The sequence below is a fragment of the Anoplophora glabripennis genome, unplaced genomic scaffold (assembly GCF_000390285.2).
Source record: "Anoplophora glabripennis isolate ALB-LARVAE unplaced genomic scaffold, Agla_2.0 scaffold709, whole genome shotgun sequence".
In the NCBI taxonomy this organism is placed as follows: Eukaryota; Metazoa; Arthropoda; class Insecta; order Coleoptera; family Cerambycidae; genus Anoplophora; species Anoplophora glabripennis.
The window spans coordinates 134,352-156,973 of record NW_019416783.1 but is presented as its reverse complement, the minus strand read 5'-3'; the positions used below and the strand labels follow the sequence as shown (position 1 = coordinate 156,973).

General features: G+C 31.3%; 1 protein-coding gene across 1 annotated transcript in view; it reads right to left on the bottom strand.

Annotated features, from left to right (window-relative positions):
• Positions 1–22,622, bottom strand: part of LOC108914226 (mannosyl-oligosaccharide alpha-1,2-mannosidase IA-like) — an 87,671-nt gene that overhangs the window by 2,622 nt on the left and 62,427 nt on the right. Inside the window, exon 2 of the mRNA XM_018719989.1 lies at positions 4,833–4,866. Coding sequence (XP_018575505.1) covers positions 4,833–4,866 — 34 coding nt within the window. The remainder of the gene's footprint in view (positions 1–4,832; positions 4,867–22,622) is intronic.

Sequence of the window (22,622 nt, the reverse complement as noted above, 5' to 3'; positions counted from 1 at the left end):
AGGAAAATAATCGTCTTATTTTATGGTATTCTAGTGGTCATATAATTTGTGGTAGCTTTTTCCAAAACACCCTGTATAAGTAATACATTAAGAACAATTTTTAAGTTAAGATTAGATTTAAAATTCTTTGTAACTTAAAACACTTGTTTGCATATACTAAAAAAGGAATTGTCCATATTGATTATTCTGGTGCTTATTTTCTGTTATAATGATGTAGGTATAATTGTTATGTTGGTTAAAATGGTAGGAAATTTAAATAATTTTGAAAAATGTCATTTGGAAGCAATTAACATAAAGCTTAACACAGCTGATTGAATATTCTGGAAAATTTTAGACATTTTCAAATAATTGTCAAAATCATTAATTTTCCATATTATGATTGTTGTGAGGATAATTAGAATATATTAACTGAATGAAGCAATGATTATGAGCCAAAGGAATCCAATTTGCCGGATATGTATGTTAGAAGTAGAATTATACAGGGTTCTTCACTTTAAGTGGCCTATTAGACGTTTCAGAGGCACCAAAGACAATATGACTGAAATTTTGTTTACGGGGTTATCAGATATATTCTCTTCAATGAAAATAATGCCATCAACGTAGCACTTCCGAAAATAGCTGTCAACTTAGTTACTTTAAATGGAATACCCTATATATTATTGCATTATCGACAAGATAAATTAAAATAACCGTTATTTTACAAAAAATTTGACAGAGGCAAGCGTTTCAAAAATTCCTTATATTTTTCTTCGTTCTGGGAGCTGTCACTTGCTTTTCGGAATACACAAAGAACATAAGATGCACTATCTTCCGCTATCAAAATTACCTGAAGAAAATTATACTGTGTCCCTTTTTTCACATTACATTTTGAAAATTTAAAACCGACAAAACTTTTTAAATTCAAATGGAACACCCTGTATCTTTCTGCATCATATTATAGAAAATCAAATTCTTTTTTCAAAGATATAGGCATTGTAGGAGTTATATATTCAATTTCCTCAGATATTTACGGTTACTTATATTCTGAAGAATATTACGTTAAAAATATTATCAAATGTGCCTTGAAAGGTAAATATTGGTAATGTCATTCAGTATTCTACAAGTATCAAGAATTGGCTATTTTATATCCATGGAACATTCACCGTGAATCAAAATTATTAGCTGTATTTCTTATATGATTTGGTATTTTGCAATTGAAACAGAACAATTAATGAAATGATTTCGGTTGGTTTTCTTAGAATGTTTCTCTAATTTTTAATGTTGTCGTAAAAGTTTTTAAAGAATAGCAAAGACAATAAATAAGATAATTTCAAATAACTAATATATGCATTATTATAATATAACTACATATAATTTAAAATTTTGGTTACTTTACATTTTAATGTTTTCTTAATGAAAGTATGCTTATTTGCTCTTTACCGTACTTGCAGTTGCTAATAATAGTATCCCAACGGAAGGAAATCTTATTAGGTATTATTTTTGTGTACATACGCAATTTATTAATGTAATTATTAAAAAAATGTTCGACAAAGAACACTATTGTATGTAGATGGCGGAGTTTCATTCGCGTCCAATTCTCAAATTTTGCAAAATACCAAATCATAGAAATGCAGCTAATACTGATTCATGGTGAATGTCCCATGGATAGAAAATAAATTCAAAATAGCTTCATTACAATAATTATTTTGCATTTTTCTTGTCGAGAAAGTACTTGATACTTGCAGAATATTGAATGAGAATACGTTTCAAGGCAGATTTCATGATATTTTAACGTAATATTCTTGAAAATGTAAGTAAACCGCAAATATCTGAGAAAATTGAAATGAAACCCCTACAATGTCTATATCGGTGAAAAGAGAATTTTGTTTTCTATAATATAATGCAGAAAAATACAGGGTGTTTCATTTGAATTTAAAAAGTTTTGTCGGTTATAAGTTTTCAAAATGTAACGTGAAAAATGGGACAATTAGTATAATTTTCTTCAGGTAATTGTGTTATGCGAAGGTAGTGCATCTTATGTCCTTTGTGTATTCCGAAAAGCAAGTGACAGCTCCCAGAACGAAGAAAAATATAAGGAATTTTCGAAATGCTTGCACCTGTCAAATTTTTTGTAAAAGAAAGACATACTATTCCGAAACTACTATCATACCAGAATCTTGAGCAGAACCTTACCGAACTTTATATTTAATTTATATACAATTAATTATAATTAATTTACAGTAAAATTTTAAGTTTTTTTTAATTTAAAAATTACTTTTTATACAGAAGTTTCTTCACTAGGTACCGGAAATTTAACTGTTTTGACTTACGTGGTTTTGAATGATTAATTTGGATTGCTTGCCACAAAAAATTTGTTCCTTCCTATTGCCCCAAAACCGGACCTGACCGATCTATTATATTCTCCTGCGTGCGTTCGTGATTCGACATCATCACCGTGCCAGAAAGTATTTTTCGATCCTGCCCGGATCACCCGAGGAGCAAATCGTGGTCGATCCCGCAACGGCCCAGTGAAGATGACCGGTTTCGGGGGCCATAACCCCGTGATACCCAGACAATAATTCATTGTCAACGCAATTAATGTCCGCATCTAACAAACGGCCTCGATTGTTAAATATTGCACGGCATTGTGAGGACATTGACAGATACGTGTCGCCTAGTCCGACGTATATGGGCAGCGGAACGGTGGATTTCGCTGGGTCCTCCGAGGAAACGCTTTTTTTCACTTTTGTCGATCTGATTTAATAAATCACTCCCATCCGGTCAACGCAATGCTTGATTGGAAACAAGGATGTCGTTAAAAGAGGATTACTAATATCTACAACTGAATTTGGTCATAATAAGGTTTATTAAATATCGATAAGTCAGAGATACATAACCCGTAAATGTTTTCAAACGAAGTTAATCAATTAAAAGCAATTGATTATCTATTACTTTACATTAACACTGGTTGACACTGAGAAGACTGCTATTGTATTGTAACGCAGCCCCACAAAAAAATAGGATCGGATCTGGTATTCAGACCCATGTATATCCATGTATTTTTTTCCGCTGAATCCGAATCTGTCTTCAGATCTGGCCCAACGGGTCTGAGTTTTCGGGAAAATTCAAAAAACAGGTCAAAATTCACGAAAAACGTCATTTACGATCGACGAAAGTTATAAAAAATCAAATTATTCTACCAGTTCACTAGACGTATGATTTTTCACTTGTTTAATTCCAATTTATCATCATAGAGTCAGACAAGCTGGTCTAATTTCATTCAAAAACAGAAAATAGATCAAAATGCTTAAAAACGCCATTTTCATGGCATAATTCGTGTTGCAGAGTTCTGGATCCATCTTTTTATCCACTCACCCATTTATGAATTCATACATCTTTCTATCCAGTCGTTCATGCATGAATATGCATATTGATTCATCCACCTGTACCACTTATAAAACCCACCCATCCACCCATCTACCCATCTACTTTTTGTACTGAGAGATGAGTTAATAGCCTAGAAGATTGATAATGCAATAAAACTTCTTCTTTTCTGTTCTCTTTTCTTCAAAGGACCAACAAAAATCGGCCATCATATTTTCATCCCATCTTCCTATCACTGTTCTATAACCTTCATATCCTGATGAAATCGTTCGCCTTGTTCTTCGCTATAATCTCCAAGATTTTCAGGAAACCAATCCAGATGTGAATAAAGGAAGTGCAACTTGTAGTTCATCAAACATCCCAGATCTCCCAGATCTTGGAAGTCTTTTATAATTTTTGATACAATTTAGAAGACTCTTGTTGTTTCCTAAAAAATTTGTCGCTACAGCTTTGAAACTAGTCCAAGCACTCTTCTCAACGCTACTCATTGTAATGATGAATGTTGCATCCTTGAACAATGTCCGAATCTGAGGTCCATCGAATACACCTTCTTTCAATTTCGCCACAGAAATATGCGGAAATTTTCGAATATTGTTGGTTTAGGCGACAGCATCTTAATAAATAATAACGATAGCAATCTTATAAACAATACTAATTAGTTGTTTGAAAAAGTAGTGTCATAATTGTATATTGTAATTCATATTCTAAGTGTTTTAATTCAAAATGAGCTCGAAAAGCGAAGCCGAGCATTTACCAGGGGAAGTGCTGTTTCACAATTAATACCAAAAAAATCGTCGAGACAGTACGAGATTGCCTACAACGAATTCAAAGGGTGGTGTAGTTCGAAGAAAATTCAAAATGATTTAACTAATTTTGGACAACTTTTCAGGTCATTTTAATAATTGGTGTTTGTGCAGCTTTGAGAAGAGATGAGCTACTAAAGATAACTATCAACGATATAGATGACAAAGATTCAATTATTATTATGAGCATTCTTGATTCTAAAACTCATAGTCCGAGATGTTTTGTGATTTCAAGTCTAGACCAAATGAAGATATACCGCAAATACCGTGCTTTACATTTAAATAAAATTTAAAAATACTTTATTATACTGAAAATTAATGTTTAGATACTCAAAAAAAGTTCAGAAGACGAAAACAGTGGATTTTTGAAACGTTAACGACCTTTTTAATGTACGCGATATAAGTGATGCGTTTTTGTATTTTATATTTGTCTGCTTTTTTCAGTGTCAGATTTTTTAGTTAGGCAGAACTACTTTCATAAAAATAACCCTTGACTGATCCTTTTGGCGCAAGGCTTTTTCAGTAATTTTAAATTTTTTTCCACAAGTGGCACAATATCCAAAAAATAAAGAAAATAATTCATAATAAGCATTTTCTAGATACTTTGCTCTTATAATAGATGCTGGATATTAAGAGATTAAAATAAACTACATTTAAGTAACTTACTGATCGAGTTGTAGGGCCAGTGATTGACGCTTACCTGAAACAAAGAAATAAACTTTAAGTTCACGGACTACATATAGAGATGAATATTAAAAAAATAACAATACAAAATAGGCACATTTCTATGTATAGGAACATATGTGCCTCTTATATGATGGAAACCATATTTTATGTTATCTGGAAGGCGTACCTTCAAAATAGTGTTAAATGATCTTTTGCGATGGGTCGTTGAAAAAGAAAAAATAAAGTGCAGTGATCGTGCGCATGTGCGGTGTTGAATTGAAAGCAACAGGTTGTGAGATAGACATTAGAGAACTAGATCTGGTACAGTAGACACGTGTTCTTGTACTCTATTATTTAATGTATTTCCACCTCTCTTCGTTATAAAAATTATTCACCAATTGGTGTATGAATTTGTACATCACATGTTCACTCATATTTATCTGTTCTGTTCTGTTCAGTTCCCCAAAAAATCGAATACTAATTGTAGCTGATCTTTTAACAAATTTGTAGGTATAAATAAATATTAAGAAGATAAGATATTAAGAAGAGTTTGGGTATTTTACTATACTTAGGTACTGCAAGTTAAAAATAAACAATGAAAAAAAAAACAGGACAATTCGAAGAACCACATTACTCAAGTAGCATACTGCTAAATTTCTTGAAAAATAATTTATTCGAAATTCTTAATCTTTTTTTTAAATTCTCACAGACGAAGCATGTAATAAATTAAATATGTGTCATAATTCAATCGTTTATGGAAGCAGATAAACAAATAAATTATAAACTGTCATAGGAACTGTCACATCTGAAAATTTAAGTAAGAAAAACACATCGCTTTTGAAACGAAACTAAAGAACTTTCGTAAGCGTTGGTGTGAAAATCGTTTTAAGTGAAGTATTTATCGATTCTTCATGTGGAAATTTCAAACTAGACAAAAATAAGTTTATTAAAAACAACACCTGATTGATCATTGCGGTGGTCTTACAATTTTAATTTTTTTGTTTGCAATGCGGCAAAACGTAAAGAAAAACTAGTGATAATTAGCTATAAAAGTTAGTATACATCAATTACACAAAAAAAAAACGAACAAGGCTGTTCAAAATTACATGCTTTTCCAGTACATTTTTATCATCGCGGGCAAGCGGCATTACGTTTTTTTATCCCTTTTGTCCACTCATCCGCATCCCCACGTTATCTCAATCACCGGTGGCATTTACTTAAATAAAAGCTATAAGCGTTCCAATTAAAAGGGTACCATTAAAGGCTGGTCTTAATGAGGCCCAGCGAGTTGACGACGACGGTGTGCCCATATTCGCTGTTATCGCGGCGTGGGACAGGAATTCCCGGAATAATCCGGAGGCCGGATTGACGGCCAGCAGATAAGAACCAGCGAAATGTTGCCAAAGAGCGCTGTCCTGCACCTGACTTCCTATCTGATGTTTTAAGGACTCCACACATTACACAGTTTTAACCGTACCGAAAAACCGATCAACGGAACGTTTTACTCGTGCCAACCAGTACGTATAATGTATGGAGTAAACAGTCCAGGACAAAGAATATATTTTACCAAATAAAATGTTTTACTCAAGATTATAATAATAGTACAGCTACTGGATATCACTCCAACAATTAAACTGTATGATGAACGAATAGTGTACGCAGCACGTTTCACGAATTTAATTCGTACAGTTTGGACTGTACAGTTAAAACTGTGTAATGTGTGGTGCCCATTACACAATGAACTCAAAGTGAAATTTTAATTTTCTAGTGACAAGATATTCGTTAAAAAAAACATATTTATTGTATAGGAATAAAAAATTGTGTGATGAATGTATAAAAAGAATTCCAAAGTTAGAAATGACAGATGCAGAACACATTTTGATTTCGATAACTCAAATTTCCAGAAAACGGAAACAAAAAGCTACATAAAAAAATTAATAAAATATATAATATAAAAAAGCTATTCATTGAGAAATAAAATTACCACGACCTTGAGGCGCCACAACCGTCTCGTCTGAAACGAGTAATGGATCATCTAATTATCGTTTGACTGATTGTGAGTTCAAAACAATTTATGTATTATGTTTTAAAAAAGTCATTATTTTGTAATAATCTAGAAATATACAGTGTCCCGATACATGATTAAAAAAAATCGAGTACAGATAGATGAGGTCAAAATAACATCAGTTCTTCATGTAAATTTTTTCCATACGGACCTTCGTTAACAAGTTACGGGCCCTCAAAGTTGAAAATTAAAATCTTACTATTATTTACAGTCTCTAAACTATTATCTTCAGCATGATGCAAATTTGGTGATTCATAACACATGCGCACAGCTTGTTTTCGATGTAGTAAGTGAAACCTCATTAGGCCCAGAACGCCAGGGACGGACTACGCCCAATGGTTAACAACCCAGAATTTTTGCATAGATGACGATCGCAATCTGCCTGTATCAAAAATAAGTTCCCTGAAGAATTTCCCAACGATAATACCCTCTTGGTTCAACTCGGTAAAATTAACAGTTTAGGAAATATTTGTGATTTTATGTCAGTGCAAATCGAGAGGCACCTCCACCATTTTTTGTTTTTAACTTTACTTGGACATAATTACTGTGTTAGAACCGTACATATTTTTAAAATAAGAGCATAGATAATCATACTGTGTAATTTTCACCAACAAAATTTGACAAATACACTTTACACTTAACACAAAATAGAAAAACAAAACTAGAATAAGTTAAAGGAAGTTAAAAAAAAATTTTAACGAAGGAAGACTATCAAAATACATATTCAATATGGATGGGCACTTTTCACCTCCACACACTTTCTAAGTCTACGAATGTTATTTTCGTTACAAAAAAAATTTTCTGAAGTAGGTCTAATATTATTACAATGGAAATTAATTCTTTGTAACAAATTCATCCCTTGTTTGTACTGGATTTGCGTACACTAAACTTCAAGTATCCCAACGTAAGAAGTCCATCGGGTTAAAGTCTGGAGAACGTGGTGGCCATGAAATTGTGCCTCCTCTCCCATTTATTATTAAACACAATGGATAAATAATTTCGTACATCAAGATTGAAATGGGGTGGAGCCTCATTGTGCATGAACCAAACGTTTCTTCGGGTGACTAGTGGAACATCATCTAATAGTGGCTGCAAATTATTTTGCAAAAACTCCAAATATCGATGTCCATTCAGACGTTCCTCAAAAATGTATGGACCTATTAAATTATTACCACAGAAATGATTTTTCATGTACAAACAAATAACATTCGTAGTCTTAGGAAGTGTGCGGAGGTGGAAGGTGACCATATGGAAAATGGATGTTGACAGTTTTCTTTCTTTTAAATTATTTTTTAACTTATTTTTATGTGTAAAGTGTGTTTGTCAAATTATGTTAGTGAAAATTACATTAGCACACAGTAAGATTTTCTAGGCCCTTGTTTTAAAAACATATACGCTTAAAAACAAAAAATGGTGGAGGCGCCGCTCAAGTACACTGCGACATAAAATCACAAATATTTCCTAAACTGTTAATTTTACCGAGCTGAATCAAGAGGACATTATCATTGGCAAATTCTTCAGGGGACTTTTTTGATACAGACAGATTGCGATCGTCATCTATGCATAAATTCTGGGTTGTTAACCATTGGACATAGTCCGTCCCTGGCGTTCTGGGCATAATGAAGTTTCACTTACTACATCGAAAACAAACTGTACGCATGTGTTATGGATAACCAAATTTGCATCATGCTGAAGTTAACAGTTTAGTGACTGTAAATAAAAATAAAATTTTAATTTTCAACCTTGAGGGCCCGTAAATTGTTAACGAAGGCCTGTATGGAAAAAAAATTACATGAAGAACTGATATTATTTTGACCTCATCTATCTGTACTCGAATTTTTTTTTTCAAGTACCGGGACACGCTGTATATAGCTTGTCTCGCATAAATGAAAACCAAGTAAGCTTTAATAATAATCAAATGTGTTAATATTACTACATTGCATACCTACTTATTTTTTTCATCAAAACATGTGACTGGAAGATATCAATACAAGGGCGTTTAGTACATTAAATTAGTAATTATACACTGAAAGAAATGGGCTTATTAAACTGTTTATCTAGAATAATGTGTATAGCGCATATTAAAACTTTTATAACCAATATACAACTTTTATTAAAAAAAGCAATCATCTCCATACTCATTATTCAATCAGTTTAACTGGAAGGTGCTTAATACACCTTATGCATCTATGAAATAAAGGTTATAATGAATTACTTATACATTATTAGGTGTTATAGACTTTATATTCCAGTTGTATAGTAGGGAAGATTTGTTGTATAAAGACCAGTATCCGAATTTGTATATAACAATTGTATTAACAGAATTATTCGTTCTTATACTGAATATGTTTCCGTTTTTAACGTGTAAAACGCATCTTATAATGGTTAAGTGATCGTCACCTCTCGGTGCATAATCGGTTATGATCGTTGTTAAGTTATATTCATAGTCTTGTAATAATAATCATATGTCAGACCCGAGAGCGAAGTGCGCCGACTCAATAAGAAACCTGGCTATTCCAGCCGCTGATTTAGGGTTCGCCGCACGAGCTCATCCCTTCTAAGATTTCAGTAGCATGCTATGCATGAAGCAGAACGGTACTCAACTATCTTATACAGTCCACTTTTATTGTCCATACATGTTCAATCATTGTCAAAATAAACACACAAAACCACAACGTCTTTATTATCTTTACTCAAGAAGAGAAAATACAACAATCGTAAAATTTCCGACAGTCCGCTGTGCATCGACTTACACACGTCTAGTTTGATGAAAATGGACAGTATATGCACATGTTTTGTGGGATACATGATCATATCGCGTTGTGTGAAATGGAAAATTATTATGTAAGTATCTAACTGTTTTATGGCTTGTAATTGTTTTGTTTTTTCAAATGTAAATCTTGTCTAAATCTTAAAAATTATTATTTTGTAGGTCCTATTAGAAATCGCTGATGTTAAGTTTTACATAAGATGGAGGAACAGAAGGTTAACGGTGACAAAGAAGAGCATGGGTATAAAGTCAATCAACCAGAGGAAATAAAATTATATGGAAAGAAGCTCAACCTTTCTGGGGATGCTTCATTCTTAAGGTGGAAGAGTTATAGTGCAAATTCTCATGTAATACAAGAAAATACGGGTGCATCGTTGCTAAGAAAATAAACTGGACAGTTTTGGGAGCGATTTGTCATCATTTTTAATGCTTAAAAGTATGTTTTATGTATGTTTACATTAGAACCTTAGCTTGTAATTACAGTTATCCAATAAAATTTCTGAAAACTTAATGTCATATGTTTTTAACTCATACAGAGTATACAACAGTTTAATACATTTATTATTATAAAACTTATAACCAGTACTAGATGTTCTAATAACGATATGGAACACTTTAATAACAGTTATTGCTATTATTTCGTAAAGGGTATAAAAAACGTTGTATACTAGTTATACAATAATTTAATAAAGAATAGGGTTCACAGTCACTATACAACTGTGCTAGCAATACGCGTTTTATATCCAATATTCACCTGTTTAACTGTCACATATAGTATACAATGGTCTTATAATGGTATACAGAATTCTAATAAAGAATAAAACGCATTTCTTTCAGTGTATTTTTTATCCATGTTATAGATGCGTATAAGTGAAGGAAATGTGCTATTTGTAAAACCTGTTTAGAATTATCTGTACCTAATGAAAAAAAAGTCTCCATCGGAAGGTAATGTTTACAGAGCTTTGAAAAATTGGGGTGATTAAATTATTGACTGAAATTTGATTTTTTCTAGAAAAGGTTTCCTAAATGTATTAGGTTGTATCACGATAGTAACAAAAAAAGAGACTCAACTTTTAATAAAAGTAATACTTATTAATGTCGTACTTAATATAATATTTAAATAAAAGATAAATATCTGAATGTATCGACTACTATCACATTTCTTCTGTTGAATCTTCTATTTTAATGCGTATAACTTTATGATTATTAATTTATCAAATATTTTGTGAGATCTTGTCTTGAAAATAAGAGATTTTCTTCAGTTATTGTTTGTTAATTTTACTCTTACTCTTTTTATCTTTACATTGAATTAAATAATGCTAATTAATAAACAGTAATTCTCGTATAATATGCAATTATACGAGAATAGGCACGTGAATATATATTTTTGCACGTACTACTCTTCTGAATTCGAAATGACGTAACCGGAAAGGATACACAGCGCGATTTTCCCATGCTGTCTCGGCGTTTCAAACTAGATAAGTCGTACAATGTCGGGAATGGAATGATGAATAAAATAAGTACGGCAAAATGAAAAATTCATGCAGCGTTCATTTTTATCTTTTACAGAAAAATGTTAAGTTATGCACTTACATGCGCATCAGGTAGGCAAAGTTTGTTATTTATAATACACGTAAATGTAGTCTACTATGGGAGACTGACTATATAATTAATTCGTAGTATAATTTATTGTCAGTTGTAAAGATACAAGGCCGAATGTTAACATGCTAAGAATACGTTGAAAAATACAATTATCTCGCAGAATATATAACGAAAGTGCAATTGTCGTATATTCACAAGATTTTGTCAGAAGAATATGCTACGAACTTTTGTTTTTCCTGGCAAAATCAAGAGTTTACCTAACATTCACTTGGTTAAACTCCGACAACGAAGTCAAGTTATAGACGATTTTTTGTCACCGACAAATACATGATAATATGTGGTTTTACCACTGATAAAACTTCAGTAAACTCGAGTTTTGTCATTATAATAATGACTAATTGGACAAAAATTAATCAAAGCCAATAAACCAGTGCTGAATGATACAAATTGAAAATACTAAACCTGTTAATAGGCTACAGTCTGTTGATATTTAAAGTGTTTCAAAAGGTGTCGTTGAACTCCAAGATAGAATATATAAAGCTCAACATTAATTGTTTAAATACACTTCATAATCTCGATAAAAATAGGTAGTTTAAGCAATTGATGGTTGAACAAAAAACAAATTCTCTTCACACGAGTCGTTTTCGTCAATTTTTGTTTTCGAGTTGGTAAATACATAAATAAACAGTGAAAAAAACTAAAATTATGCCACTAATCATATAATACGATCAGATAGGAAAGTGTTCGTGTTACAATTTATCTCAAAACTCGTATACAAATAGAATTACACACCATATCAGTATAATAAACATACTAATTAATTCAGATTAGTAAGACTAGATAACATCTGGTGAAAATTAATTTTTATTAAAAATAATGTAGAAATAAAAAACATGAACTGTAGAATAAACCGGAAAACCTTAGAAAAATTTTATAGGAAATTAATATTTTCACTTTATTTTAAAAGTATTTTAAGTAAAGCTAGTTAAAATAATTTCTTTTTCCTGAAAATCCTACCAAATGAAGTCAAGACAATTAATTTATTAATTCTATTAAAACCATCAATTTCATTTTCAAGGACGCTACTTCAAAAAGTTATCTTATAGTAAAAATATAGCAAGATCTTACCTATGGTGATTAGTTTTGCGCGCTCTTAAAGGTGATGTTAGAGCAATAAGAACACAAAATATTTCATTGAAAGTTTACATTATATTCTAAAATCTTCTTAAAAACTATCTCATCTAAAATTAACTACGTTTTTGTAATCTTTATTAAAATGCTGTTAATTATTTAAAAACATATTATTTCTCAATAATCTTTCAATATTCCCAGAAATTAGAATTTCAAGTGAAAAATGTATTAATTTGTAACTTAGAGTTTACCCGATCAGTGAACCAATCGAGACCTAAATTATTGTCTCTAAAACAAATCTGTGTTGAAACCATCATGACTGTTTAGTAGTTTATGACAATGATATATAAATTAAAGCCATCCTATGGTTGTTGTGCGTTGTCTTTGTTTCCATCGTCCTCATTAGGTCTCCTGACGTGATATATGGCGTGTAGTCACAGACCACCTAGACTGGCCGTATCTAATTCCAATGCACGGGTACCAGTGAATGCAAAATCCGGAGAAGTGGAGTGTGGAAGGCAACCTGATCGCGCGCATCTTTAAGCAGATCCGGATTAAGTAATATTTTTATTACATATTAAACATTATATTGCATCTTATGACAAATATTCAATTTTAAGTTTGTAATTCAGAAAATAGTATATTTTAGTGTCATATTAAATAAAAGTACAAAATAATTTAAATATATTTATTATCCTCTAAATAATATTAATTTATTTAATATTTGTCTTTTCGTAGATTTTACCGAATTAAATAATATGACTTCATGATTTATTCGTACATCGATATACTTTTCACATTCAGCCCTTACAAGTTCTATTAAATGATTACAATTGTTAGGCAAATTATCAAATTGATGTTCATGCAAATTTTCAAATTTGTTCACATTCAGAAAGTTTTTTAATACATGATAAACAATTTTATTTTTCTGTAGCCTAGTTGTTCTGCTTTCATCATTATTTAAAAATTTTATTAATTTTTCTGTTTCTTAGCATATTACTACGACATCTCGAGATGGATACGTCAAACAACCACGATCTTTAATAAAAATTAATTGACTGTACGAATACTGAATTTGAAATTAGTTTTGTTTGCGATTTTTTTAATTGAAAAAAATATTTAATTAATTTTCAGCTATTTCGAAATGACGGGAATTGGTAAAATTTTATAAAAATTTAAGACTTACATAAAGTAAATAATTACTAAAAATATTTTACAGTAATTTATTCATTATTTTATAATAACAATATCACGTTAATCACTACACTATGTGGGCGAACAAAATTATAAAGCTAACCCTGGAAACTTGTGACGTCAACCGAAAAATGGCGTACATATTTACCTTTTATATATATTCCCTTTTTTTACTTACCTAAAGAAGGAAACTTTTTACCTCTCTTCACCAACTCGATCACTTGTATTTATACAATGTTTTACAATACACTTGCCCATGATAGAACGTCTAATTATCGAAATCACTGCGATGCGTATACGTCAAATGCTAGGACACGACTGAGCGCTGGGCTCCAAATTGGGCTCCAAAGTGTTTTCACCAAAGTCGCTCTATAAGCCAGTCTAGGTGGTCTATGCGTGTAGTGATAGACAAGTATCCGTTTATCCGGTTATTTTGGTGACAATAATTGTGTTTAAATGCTGTGGTTTGCTTACAATAACTAAAAACAATCATATGTATATTGAGTCTCGATTAATATTTGGTTAAATAAACGGATAGTTAGACTGTTACATATACGCATCTGTAACGTACAATATAAGTTATGGTAATCTATTCGTCTGATCAGTTACCCAATTCCTCTAATCGAGACCTAAAACATTGTCTCTAAAACATATGTTAATATATTTAAATTAAAATTTAAAGAGAATACAAACCAAATCTGAGTAAAAAATTACTCAAGAATAGTTTAAGAGAAAAAGTCAACTCTTAATTGGTTTTACATAGGTACTCAGAATAGAATCACTACTCATTTGATAGTTGTATGGCAATAGTTACACTCATAAAATTTTAGTTGTATTCATACTAATAGAGTGAATATTTCACTCAATCAGGTGTGGTCAAAAATATATATATTGTTGAGTAAAACTGAGTGAATATTTTTTTAAAGTGCGTAATACAAAAACGTCTAAACTTAAGAACTTTTATGTATAAGCATTTTCTCTAGAAGTTGGTTTTGAAAATCAGGGTCTTGAAATTGGCAAAAAATGTTACCTATATCTTATTGATTGATACAAAAATTTTGTGTGCAAAGCACAATAAAATGGTATTTAGTATGAAAAAATTCCCAATTCAAACTAATGTCACAGATATGGCATAGGATGATTATATTTTATCCAAAAAATTGTGGTAAGCCGAAGGAAATAATTTTTTAAACAAATATTTACATAACTAAATTAAAAAAATATCCCTCTCTCGAACTGGTTGCTAAATTTTAGTCAGGACAGAGTAGCATTCAATATAACCATTATTTAAAATTACATGGACCCCAAGTATTACAAGGTATTGTTTTTGGAAGCGCATTACCTCCTATACGGAGATAACAAATGGAATTAAAAACTACGGACCCGAACTCGGCAGAGTGAAGTTTCTGGAACAAATAAACCGACTGAGAAGGAAAAACTTCTCGGTAATTCGGTTTGAGGAGTTCTCCCCTTGTTGTCGGATGTAGTTGGAGTCGAAATAAAGTAGAAATAACCCGATCGAATAAACCGAATGCATTTGGGTAATGCAACCGAAGGCATCACGACTCGAATTGGTCGGATGAAAGATAAAAGTATCGATCTCGACGGCGACGGAGAAAACTACAAACCGACAATGTTTGCTGTGCCTGAAGCCACTGATACTTATTCTTTGAAATCTCATACATATTTTGCCCCAAATACATATTTTAAGTCGTTTTTGTTTATTTCTATTATATCTAACATTCATGTATACCTATAAGAACCTACACACCTACCTACAAGTGAAACATATTTCTACATACAAAGCATTCCGCATTTTTTATGGAAGAAACCAAAAATCATAGTTCAATTTAGTTTGACTACGGTTAGGACTTGACAGAAAAAATAGTGCATGCATGTGTTTACAAGTGTTGGTAATAATTGTGTCGTTGACATTCTAGCTCTTCTTCTGCAGCATATTTGCTCAGTTTATATGCACGAATGTTCAATATTCGAGCAACTCAACGCAGGTATAGTTTTTCCGAAGTCAATTGAACCTATAATTTCAAGGTATGTACCAGGCTCGGTCGCTAAACAGCAACTCGGCCTTGAAATATTTGAAAAACTTGTTCCCATATTTATTTAGCCATACCCATATATAGGTCTGGTCGAACTGAACGTGCAGGTGGTAGAAATGTATACGACCAGTTGAAGAATGTGAGCGCGGGCAAACGAAATGTAACACAACTGTATTGGGCTTCTGGCAATAAATCACAGCAGGTGACAAGTGGATTATAAATTGCCCAGCAGTGCAGTGCTTCAGTGCGGAATTTGGTGTGAATCAGGCAATTTTAATTTATTATAGGCACCTATCAATCATTTATATTGCAATTGTGAAAGGGAGAAATAAGAGGGATATTTTGTTTACTAATATTATCACAACATGGCATTTTGGAGACCTTTTGAAACGGAACAAAACAAAATTTACTACCAATATAATAAAATTGTTTGACGACATAAATAATTAAAATATGTTTTTAACCAAATGAACATATAATAGAAATTTTCTACACATTATATAGAAATTATTATAATTTTTTACCTTTAGCAGAAAATTTTTTTAGGGACGCCTATGAAACAAATTAAATTTTATTACTAGACGTTTTCTTGTATATTCAACTGACTTGGGAAAGACTATACGGATAAAATTCTGGGAATTTTTGAGATCTAAAAAACATTATTACAATAACACTTTGCAAAGAATTTCAAGGCGATCAATAATTCATGTGCAACCTTTTTTTTATTATTTTTATCGCCACGCTAAAAAATAAAATATATATATATTTTCCCTCATTCAATTCGAAATGGGAACTAAATGGAAAAAGAAAGTTGCAAAGGAAATTATGAAGGTTTTAGGGACTACAACGTTGAAGCAAAAATCTGAGTCTACAGCAAAATACTATACAAAAAGTTATTACTATTGCAAATACAGTTTAAAAGAAGTGTGAAAGAGTGAAAAATTGGCAAATTTAATGGCGCAAAGATTTGTTCCATGAAAATTCAATTTCTACGCCACTGAATTTCCCTTTTAATAATAACATTATTCTAAAAATTTTTCTTTCAGAATTATTTTCGATTTGTTCAAGGGTGTGGCAAGTTTACAGTTACGGACTGTCAAACATATTATTTTCAAGTGAATTTCGCTTTTTTAACGACAGGACTATGAATATTATCGTCATTTTCTTCGGACTCGCTGTCGTTCGCTTCCCCCACCCTTCCGCCGTACTATGGCTCCCCGAAAATCAAGCGAGCCACCGACTTTTGACAATATTTCTTATGCACTTAACATATTTCCACAAATAAAATATTTTTATCTGGGAAAGTACTCGGGTTGCCGGTTATGACAGTATTTTTTTTGCCGCTACCAACCTAATTTGTTTAACAATAGACCGTCAACTTTGACAGTCTGTAAACTCCGTTGTGTTTCAACGAATCTTGACGATTTTTTTTTTATTCATAAGCTTTCCGAATATGTAATAATATGTAACTATATCACGCGCGTGCGTCGTATATTTCATTTTGCAACTCAGGCTAAAAAATAATAAAACTTTCCAGGTTGCAAATTTGAAATTTAAAAAAAAATGATAGATTTCAATGTATTATTATGAAATCTACCATGAAAAAAATCAGTGCGATTGTGGAAGATGCTCGGGATCGTCCAGACTAATAATTAGTTAATTTGTTTATAAGGCCATAAGTTGTAAACTATTCAACTTACCGATTCCAGATCTCGTGTGAGTTATTAGACAGTGATAAGGAACGAGAGGATGCGATGCCAAAACGTTCTGGTAATAATAACGCAGTTTATAAATGTTTAATTCAAAAGTCATAAATAAACTTCTGTTTATAACCTTTGAGGTATTTAATATTTTTTTACGTTCGAAGGCAAGTTTTGTAGGTCTTTTGAAGACGAAAAAAAAGTACTTTACTGTTTTCTCGTGGAAATGAACGGAAAAAAGTTATAAGCGAAAAACTTGAATAACCCTGTAAACAATCTTCCCCCCATTTTTATGACTGTGGAAACTAATATGTTATTGTACCATAATATTCAGCATCTATAGTGATAAATTCAGCTTGCCGAAACAAAATGTCGCGAAATGGTAATTTCCCAACTCTTTTTCCTGGTCTATTAGTAAAAGTTCCATAAACATGACTATTGCTTATTAAATAATTTATTTCAAACGTTTTGACTTCACTGCTATGGTTTTCAATGTTTTGAACAGTTTCTGAAAACATGATCTTTCTTGCTCCGCAAATTTTCGACAGACAAGAAAAAAGGGGCGATTATAGTAAGAAAATCGCGAATCGCGCCTCAATGATATATAGCTTACTCACGGCCTGGGGACACCTTGCACGGCCTTATCTCCCTTTAATTCTTTTATTGGCCGAACATTTGCACAAAGATACAATCTTAATCGCTGGTTACGCTCATCTTCGACTTTACTTATTTTTTATTACCTTTTATATCCAACCGTCAGGGCAACCTCAACGCAATCTGCCTCGCATCTTGAGAATTTGTAACTTAAAAAAACGTCACACCATGCGATAACGTTTGCTTCATCGGAGTTATGTGAAAGCAGGAAGATTGAAGAGCGGTCCATAAAAATTAATTCTCGGTGCTTCGAAGCGGAACAAAATCAAGAACGAGACGGAGATGATTGTTCCAACAAAGAACAAAAGTAAGAAAGAAATTGAAAGGAAAAAATTTAAATTTATACCTGCTGCTTATTGTTATAATTAATAGAATAAATATATTTTAATTTGGTGGTCTTTGGTTTCTTTGTAAAAAAGTAAAAAGTAAAAGAGACCTAATAATAAAAACAAAAAAAATATATAAAAACATATTTTTAAATAGAAATTTAGTAAAAAGGGGAAATATGGGTTAGGTAAAAAGAAAGTTAAACTACTTAGTCATATTGTCAACATTTGTGACACTCATTTTTTCTAAAAGTTTCGTTTTTGTTTAATATACTACTGGAACAAGCAATTTACCAGATTTTTTTAGTGATTTTAGAAAGGCTGTATTTCAGTGAAAAATAGTTGTATAGAGATAAGCGAAAAAGCATTTTGAAGCTTTAAGTTCTTCAGCGTCGTTTTCGTCGAAAAATTGTAAATGATACACTAATGGAAAAAATTAAAGGAACAATGAATTTTCATGAATTTTTTCGTTATTTTCGAACGGTTGTATCTCCGTGAAAAATGGTCATATCGAGGTAAACAAAAAAGCATTTTGAAGCTTGAAGTCCCTGGTTTCAAGATTTTTAGGCAATTTTTTTTTGAGTTACGGTTACAGAGCAATCAAAAGAAATATCTCGAGAAAAAAAATTGCAAAAGACTGTCCATGAACTGGAAAATTGTTTCAAACTCAATCAATACAGAGGTCAGTAAGCCTATTTATTCAGCTTCAATTTGATTTTCGAAAGGTTTCTGTATGACTATTGGTTCCCGAGATATATATGGTTGAATGAAAAATGGCTGTTTTAAAAAGTTTTAATTTTTTCCAAAACTTTGATCACTTGGAACAGAAAAACGGTTTGATGTATCAACTTGTCAATTTACAGGGTTATTGTGGGTAGATTGAACTGTGAAAATAAATTTCCCTCAACATTAGTTTTTCTATAAATTTGTAAATTAGCGGTAGATTTTACAAAAGTGCGTAATTTTTTGCACCTTTTTCATATTAATAAATGAATGATGAAAAAAATTTATTTTCTTCGAAAACCATGATAGATCCTTGTGTAGAATTTATTCAGTTTTTCAAAAACCGCCCTTGGATTTATTGTGCAATAATTTGTCGAGATATCGATAAGACAAAAGTGTAATTTAGCATTTCAAAAATTAAAAAATATTTTTTATGTATCTCATATCTACGCCAAATTAAATAACTTTATTTTTGTATTTTATTTCACTTCCATCTTCCATCGTCATTTTTTGAAAAGATATTTAGTGAAATAACATTCTTTTTTAAACTCCAGTGAGATTTTGAAAACAAAATATAGCAAGGTGCCATTATTATTACTTTATGAATTCCTGAATTTTCATTGTAAAAACAGCCGCACTTTTTATATCGATGTTAATTTTTTCTGAACATTAACCTTCTTTAATATCGGTGTTTAAAAAGCTTTGTGACCACCAATAAGATTGTTTTATGTTAATTTTTTCTAAACAATAACCTTCTTTAATGTCAGTGTTTAAAAAAAGCTTTGTGACCACTAATAAGATTGTTTCAGAGACTACTGGGATCATTGAATCAGAAGGTTTTTGGTTGTCTTCTGTAAAAAAAAATAATGAATGTTGGCAGGTTTTATGAGAGATTTTTTGAGGCTTCGTTCTTTTGTTCTAAATGAGTGAACTGTTCTTAATTTAATATGTTTGCAGTTGGCATAATGTATTCATGCTTAAATATTGTTCCTGGTGATTTGTTTTTTTATGTATGTAAGCCGTTCTGTTTTTTTTATTCTCTTTTCTTTTTTGTTACATTTACATAGTGCAGAACCTCTTCATACAAAAATTTATTTATTATTATTATTATTATTATTATTATTATTATTATTATTATTATTAAAAAAAATAATGGTGTCATTGTCTTGCATATTCCAAGCAAAATGCCATATTCTTTTAAATTAATTTTTTTATCTAATCGTTTTTTAAGGCATAAATATGAATACTTCTCTATATCAAAAGTAAAATGATTTCAAGATATTTGTAATTTTTTGAAAATTTTAACTTTATTTAAAAGTACTTATCTTGAACAATGAAAGCACTTTTCTACTATTTGTGTTGCCAGTTCAGGCAGTCAGCTTTCCAAAGGTATCCATAAAATAACTAATTTAAAAATTTTACTTCTCAAAACACGATATTGTCAATAGAACACCTAATATATTTTAGGCAAATTTTAAAAATCCTCTAACTGTTTAGAGCTTAACTATGAAATAAAAATATACCTAATGTTTTATTTAAAGAACAAAGTTAGTTAATGTTAACTTTCATTACAAGGAATATGCTCGCCCAAAAACTGCAAAACCAAATTTTGACAATTTAAATCGTAGTAGTCTCTGAAATATTCTAATTTGGTTATCGTAGTATACGCTGCATATTTTTATGAAAAATCTGTCGGGTGTTCCAAAATTCACGCAAGATTTGAATTTGGAAGAGAGTTCGTTGAATGAATTATGGAACAAGTGGATGCTGAACAAAGTCTCTTTAGCGATGAGGCTCATTTTCATCTTGAGAGGGCTTCGTTAATCGACAAAAATGTCGCAATTGCTGTTCAGAAAATCCACGAGCGAATGTTGAGAAACAAATGCATGTGCAAGGTGTCACTATTTGGTGCTGATGCGATTGGACAGACTCATTTATGCAAACCGGTCAGCAAAGCCATTTACCCGACATGCTATTCCCTATACTTAACTCTATACTGTATACTTTTTGAATCAATAAAAAATGTACAATTTTCAATTAAAAACCTGCATTTTCAGTCAAAATTAATTCTGGCGTGAATTTTGGGACACTGTCTATCATAATAACGAATCAAAGGCGCTTCTGTTTGTGCAAACACCGTGTAGATGGGTGGGAACATGAAGCGTGCGTTTAAGTTAAATATTGAAAACACAAAATTGTTTGTACTTGCCGCTGGCCGCTGGGCGTTAGATCGATACCTGTTATGAAATTCTTTTTTAACAAACGCTCTCGACCACGGTAATTGATTTAATGCATTAATAACAATGTAATCTCGTGCAATGCTCAACTGTAACAGCGGAACGTGTCGAAGTATCCAATTTGCATGCCATCCCATCAGTTGTAGCCTTCGAGAGCTTACACCATCCAACACCAGGTTTACGTAATGTCGCGTGTACACAGTGACATGGTTGAAAGCTCGCCGGTTAGAAAGTCATGGGATTCGTTCTCCGTTTGCCTGTTTACCATAACGTTAGTCAAAAGTTTTAAAGAGGACAGATGTTATCCTTCAAGTAATAATAATTGCAATGTTTTTGCCTTTCTACTTGTTAAATCTGACACAATATGCTTAGTAGTCCCCTTTGTCGCAATTTCTAACGACAAACAATTCTACTATAAATATTCATCTGTTTTTTTTTATATGAAAGTAATATTTTGTACCAGTATATGTTTTTATCAGGGGAACTCTACTGATATAAGTCTGGACATGAAATCTAATAAATTTTAATAAAATGGCGATGCAAAGAAAGTCTGCCAATATTACAGGAAGTAATTTTGGCTGCAAAGACATTCACAAAGTTAAGGCGGTTAAGCAGTTTCAGATGCACATTTTTCTTCTTGATGACTGCAAAATAGTCCTTTATTAAACAACCAATAGGAAGTCAATACAATAGAAACAAGAGATTACATTTGTACTGGGTTTTACTGGGTTTTAAATTCTAAACTGTAGAATTTTTTAATTGCGCTTTAACTCAAAGAAAATCTATACCTAAAATAATAATTATTTGAAAAGTGTTTAATATTTTCTATTCTATTAATGTGTTGATAGCTAGTGGTAATTTGAGAAGTGAAAATAGTAATACAGTAAAAGCAAATCATTGGATTACTATTTTTCTGTATCATTATTTTTCAAAATTATTTATTAGTTGTAACATTGACATATACATAAACGTTATATTGTTTTTCATAAATTATCTAGGTGCATACAAATAAGTATATGATAATAATTTCCATATTTTATTGTCTAATAAATATTACCTAATTTATATAGTGTTGATTGTAAATATTATAAAGTTACATCATACCAACTTATTTAATTTTTAATTGTTGTCTTTACAACTCAGTATTTATTATTTATTAGTAGGTGTATTAATAAATTCGAAGTTTGTAGAAGACAATAGTAAAAACAAACCAATAGTTTTTGCAAATAATTCCCTAAATAATTTAAATTCACCGCCCAACACATTTCTGTAGGTAAACATGAGATGGCGAAACCGTAATTTGTCTGTAATGCAAAAAAATTTATTTTACT